Source organism: Nannospalax galili, unplaced genomic scaffold (genome assembly GCF_000622305.1).
Source record: "Nannospalax galili isolate Female #2095 unplaced genomic scaffold, S.galili_v1.0 scaffold113, whole genome shotgun sequence".
Taxonomy (NCBI): domain Eukaryota; kingdom Metazoa; phylum Chordata; class Mammalia; order Rodentia; family Spalacidae; genus Nannospalax; species Nannospalax galili.
Window position 1 is genome coordinate 1,440,918 of NW_008335444.1, and position 6,000 is coordinate 1,446,917.

At 38.4% G+C, this 6,000-nt stretch overlaps 1 protein-coding gene across 1 annotated transcript in view; it reads left to right on the top strand.

Annotated features, from left to right (window-relative positions):
• The window catches only part of Ptprc (protein tyrosine phosphatase receptor type C), a 131,842-nt gene that overhangs the window by 123,834 nt on the left and 2,008 nt on the right, over positions 1 to 6,000 (top strand). The window contains exons 25-29 of the mRNA XM_008830396.3: positions 158 to 291; positions 1,301 to 1,435; positions 2,998 to 3,120; positions 3,340 to 3,518; positions 5,068 to 5,203. Coding sequence (XP_008828618.1) covers positions 158 to 291; positions 1,301 to 1,435; positions 2,998 to 3,120; positions 3,340 to 3,518; positions 5,068 to 5,203 — 707 coding nt within the window. The remainder of the gene's footprint in view (positions 1 to 157; positions 292 to 1,300; positions 1,436 to 2,997; positions 3,121 to 3,339; positions 3,519 to 5,067; positions 5,204 to 6,000) is intronic.

A 6,000-nucleotide genomic window follows, 5' to 3' on the forward strand; every position in this document is an offset into this window, starting at 1 on the left:
GTCAGATATTTGATTAGTTTTAGGTTTTAGGCCATGATGCAAGTGAACACTGGGATTTGCTCATGTAATAGTATTCTCTGCATATGAGCTGAGCCCAGCCTTGGTATGGGAAGATTGCTGCTATGGGAAGCTTTACTGCTACTCTTCTTTTGCATAGATGACTATAACAGAGTGCCACTTAAACACGAGCTGGAAATGAGCAAAGAGAGCGAGCATGACTCAGATGAGTCTTCTGAAGATGACAGTGACTCAGAGGAAACGAGCAAATACATCAATGCCTCTTTCGTAATGGTAAGTACTCATATCCCAAACCCTTTGGCAATCATATCCATGTTATTAGGTCCTTTCAATAAGTAATATTAAAAATAAGAGATGAGTTTGGTGATAATTACATATTCACTGGCATAAATTTTCACCTTTTACTACTATATCTGAATATATTAAGCTATCTAAAAATGCTAAAACTTAATGAGCTGTTTCAGGATAAGGCCATGATGTTGGTTATATTTTATGATAAATATAATAACTAAACTTTTAAAACTTTTTGGCTATTTAAATTTTAAAAATAAAAATTGAATTCAAATAAGTTTAGAAAGTATTAGTCAGAAGCAGGGCATGGTGGGCCTTTAGTCCCAGTACTCAGGAGGCAGAGGCATGTGGACCTCTATGAGATGGAGGCTAGCCTGGTCTACATACATAGAGAGTTCCAAGTAAGCTACAAGGGGCTGGGATAAGTCATTCTCTCAATGCTCGCCTCGCTGGTCTTGCTGGTTTTGTCTGGATTCTGACAGGCTCTCAGATGAGGTGAATTTGTATCACATAACTTAAAAGAAAAAAATAAAAAGCGTGTTTTATTCACCCTGTAAAGAACTTATCCATTCAGTAAGTTGGAGTTATTCCTTCTCCACATCTTCCTAATACTTCCATTCAATGAATATTAGCTTCCTTATGCCATCTCATTGAAAATGTGCAGACTCAAGTCAGAATAGAGGCATGATAAGGACCCTCTTAAATGACTAAGTTAATTCATCTTCACAGTTACAACAGTTTTTATAGAACAAAGGGGATTGTTTTAGAAAAGCCCAAGGGTTTTTGGCAGGTAGCATTGTATGTCATAATCATAATTTTACATTATTAGCTATGAGCTAAATATTTTATAGGTATTACATTTTTCTTGGGCCTGGGAATCTTACTATTTGTATGTAACAGTACTGATATCAAATAGTTTCCAAATGGTTAAGAATCCATCGCTCTCTTTCTCAGCAGTGGTAATAGACTCTCACCTTTGTTTGCTATTTAGAGTTACTGGAAACCAGAAATGATGATCGCTGCTCAAGGACCACTGAAAGAGACTGTGGGCGACTTTTGGCAGATGATATTCCAAAGAAAAGTCAAATTTATTGTTATGTTGACAGAGCTAACAAATGGAGACCAGGTTTGTGCTTCTTAGAATGTTGTTCTAAAAGCCCTTTTGTTACACATCACAGTTCTCCAGTCTTGCATTACCTGTTGTCTTCTGTGCTCACAAGGCTTTGAGTCCTCCGTGACACATTTCACTCTTTTAGTATTCCCGAGTTGCTCTTGCGTCTGGCTTCTGACAGTCTCTCATGCCTTTCCTTCCCCTGGCTCACCCACTGCTCATAGATTATCAAGGCACCACACTGAAGTGTCAAATACACAGCTATGTTTCATTTTTATTTTCTTCAAGATAAAACCCTGGGCCAGTGAGATGTTGCAATGGGTAAAGAAGCTTGCCACCAAGCCTGATGTCTTGAGTTCGATCCCTGGGATTCCTACAAGTTGTCTTCTGAATTCATATGCATGCTATGGCATATGCTGGCACAAAAATCAGGCTTTCGTATATATTTTTCCACTTTCTTCCTATCTCTCATTTTTTAAAAACATACTTGGCACTCTGGACAAGTGAGTTTACGGGCTGAGCCTTGGTGGCTCATTGGCAGTCTCACCACTTAGTCTTAATGTGCAAACACGCCTTGTATCTAAATGTGCCTTCTCTTCCTCCATCCACTCTGTTCTTCCAGCAAGAAAAAAAAAAAAAAAAAAAAACTCTTTTAAATCCCATGTTATATTACTATCATAATATTCTGCAACTGGAGGTAACTTAGGATGTTATTTTCTTTTCTACTTAATTCTGTGACAGGTATTCTTTAAGACCTTCAGGTATTAAAATTTCCCAGTGATAGATGATTTTGTACTTAGTTTTAGCCCCTATTACATTATCTGACATATGTTAAGGCGTATTTAGTGAAAACCCCCATAATCATGAAATAAGATTCACAATAACCTCTCCCTCTCCTCCCTTCTTCTCTCTTTTAGTCTCCGTCATAGGTTCCCACCGCTGCTCTCTCTTCTTCCTCCCTCCTTCCTGTCTCTCCTCCTCTCTCCCTGTCACATTCCATCTCCCTCTCCCTCATCTTCCCCTGTCTCTTGCCCTGAGCATTGTCAGCAGTTGTGGGATGGTTGACGGTAGGGTTTACAGAGGGAGGAAACAGGTTAGTGACTCCCTTACTCTCCAGTCTGATTCTTTTAGACACTGCCTTGACTTAGCCAATCATACAGTTGGTCATCTTGAAAACTTAAAGAAATATAAAGGACCAGTCAAGAAACATTGAAGGGGTCATGACTAATGCCATTTCAGTCGATAAACTTTGAAAAGGTGATGATGATCTGGGTATGGAAAGAGGAACAGATCTCAAAGACTCATACCAAGGGTGCCAAGAGTGATGGAGCTACCCCTGGCTACTTTGATGATACCTGTGGAAACACCATGCATTTGCTGAAGGGATTTTCACCATACTTGAAGTAGATTTTAGATGTTTATGGACAAGTTTCAATTTCAGAACAGAATAATTTCATTTAATTAAAATTATGATAGAGAAAGAAAGAGAAGAGAGAGAAAGAATATTCTCTGAACACTTCAAATAGCAAACATAACACTTGTGTAGATCTCACTAAATTGTGTTCTTTCCTGCATAGGACATCTGTGCCCAGTACTGGGGAGAAGGAAAGCAGATGCACGGAGACGTGGAAGTGGACGTGAAAGACACAAGTGAATATCCGGCTTATACTCTCCGTGTGTTTGAACTGAGACATTCCAAGGTAAATAAATAATTTTACAGGCATATATTTCTGATATAATTAATCTGATAACAAAACCAAATAACCTATCTTATGCAATCAATGCCTATGTCTTTATAATAACTCAAAATAAAAATTCTAAGTTATTTAAGTGAAAGCAATTGTGTAAAATGTAACTATCAAGTGATAAACTGGACTGAACTTCATTTGAGCTAATGCTTGCTTCACCTCTGGCTTTAGAGGAAAGATCCCAGAACTGTGTACCAGTACCAGTATACCACTTGGAGTGGGGAAGAGCTTCCTGAGAAACCCAAAGAATTGATCTCTATGATTCAGAATCTCAAACAGAAGCTTTCCAAGAAGAATTCCACTGAAGGGAACAAGTATCACAGGAATGCGCCCATCCTAATTCACTGCAGGTGGGCAGGATTTGATCCCATGTCCTCTGAAATCTTTCTGCTTCTTCAGCACTGTCTCTTAAATTTATTTATGCTGATGTATAAAACTCATGGCCCCAGCAAAAGGTGCTATAAAATCATTCACCTTCTTGTTATTCTCGGATGGTACAACTACAGCAATGTAAAGGAAGTAATGAATGTAGATCAATAGCATTAGGCTGTCAGTTCTTAAATATTAAGTTCCACGGCTTCACTGCCTAGCATTGAACCTGGAATATCATATGTGGTCAATGAATAGAGGCAGAGATAGAACCTATGAACAGAGTGGAGGATGGATTTCACTATGGATAGACCTATGTGCCTTGGGTTCACTCCACAAGATGTCACAGAATCCAACTGAATGTTTGGCTTTTACTAAATATATTTTAATCCATTAAATATTTTAATTAATTTAGGTAGTTGTGTGTGATTGTGTGTGTGTGTATGTGTGTGTACACTCATGTGTGTGCCCATGCTCACACAGGAATATGCTTTCAATACCATATATGTACAGGTCAGAGGACAAGTCTGAGAATTCAGTTCTCTCCTGTCACCCTGTGGGATCCAGGTATCCAACTCAGATCATCTGGCCTTAGCTTAAACAATGCTATGTGCTGAACCATCTCCAGGCTCTTGGCAGCTTGATTTTTAAAAGCTACTTCTAAGCTGATCTCCAAAGGCAAAGTTCGCAGTAATACAAATAATACTAATAATACCTGGCTTCATCAATTTTTGTTATGTAGACATTTAGATTTTACCTGTAGTAGATGTCTGCTTCTCTGCCTTCAGTAAAACATACTGGAGGACATGTAATGTGGAAAGTTTACATAGAAAGAATATTAAAATAAAGAGAAATGAACACTGGAAAAGTCATACGGGCACTGTAAATCTACTGGGATGCTTTTAGAATTTGCGAAAGTCCCTTATTTTTATGACCCTGTGTGTAGAAACAAGCCCTCAGAGAAATAGTCCTTTCAGCATCATTTGCATTTCTTAAAGTGAAATTTGCATGGAAAGAAAACTGAAGAACAGAAGATTAAGCTTTTATCTATTTCTATGGTGTAGCTGATGACTGCTCTGTTTCTTAACAATGCGGGTACCAGTACTTGCTGGTATCTCCATGAAGCTTTATTGTGTTTAATGCCCCCTCTTTGATACTGCCAGGGTTGCTAAATTATTTGGTTGTTCTTGTTTCAAGAACATTATGAAATTGGTCCTAACAACTTCACATGTTACTAAAATGCATTTAAATCCATGAAGTATTGAATGGGTGAGAGCATTTTTTAAAACCAAATGCAAGTATTATCAAACTATAGAATTATCATGGTCACAGTGATATATTGAGAAAGTTTGCCCCCAAACGCATTCACAGGAAATAATGTGGCCATTAATAAATTAGAGTGAAGATGACCACAATAGACATGAAATAAAATATTTCATCTCTGTTATTTTATGTGAATACAATTTTCTTCATAAAAACTGAATTATTCTATTTTCTCCTATTTTTAAAAATACCTTTTCTTTTTAATAGAGATGGATCTCAGCAGACAGGATTATTCTGTGCTTTGTTCAATCTCTTGGAAAGTGCAGAAACAGAAGAGGTGGTGGATGTTTTTCAAGTGGTTAAATCTCTGCGCAAAGCAAGGCCGGGGATGGTGTGCACCTTTGTAAGTGTTCCTCCTCTTGCTGTCATGGTGTTGGTGTCCATCTGGGCATGCCCTTCTCCTTGCCTCCCCTCCCACTCCTCTAGTTTTTTGTTTTTCTTTGCCCACTTTCCTTTCTACATTAGAATTCACATTGAATGATATTCAATATAAGTAAGACCTAATTACAATTTGTCATAATAAACCATACATCTTTAAATGCTCATGAATTATTTACCTTCCTCTAGTCCTTTATCAACTAGTCTTGGTATATTAACAAACCAACCCAAAATTTAGTGACTTAAATGACAGTCATACATTTCAGTGAGAGTCTGTTGATCTGCTGGATTTCTGCTGAGCTCCCCCAGCTCATCAATGAGATCCAGGCTCACTGCTGTCGGCTGAGGAGGCCGCTTGGGTCTGGCTGGCCTCAAATAGCCTCTACCGCCAATAAGCTGGCAAGTGGCTGTCATTTCCCTGTGGCAGCAAGAATGAGTAGCTGTGTTTCTCTGCTCACCCACAAGGCTAGCCCAGGCTTCTAAGTGTCAGAAGAGTAAGAAAGTGAAATCAAACCCAGGCCTGGAATAGAAACATACCTTACAACTAAAGAATTCCCAAGGCCAGCCCAGAATTCAGGGGTTTGCAATCACACTGCAAAGAGATATATGTACAGGGAGAACAATATTTGTTGCATTTATGAAATCAGTCATATATTATGTCTTTGTGACAGTAACCATAGTTGCAACATCAGGGAATTAGTAATTATATAGAAATACACACACACACACACACATACACACACACACACATACACACACACA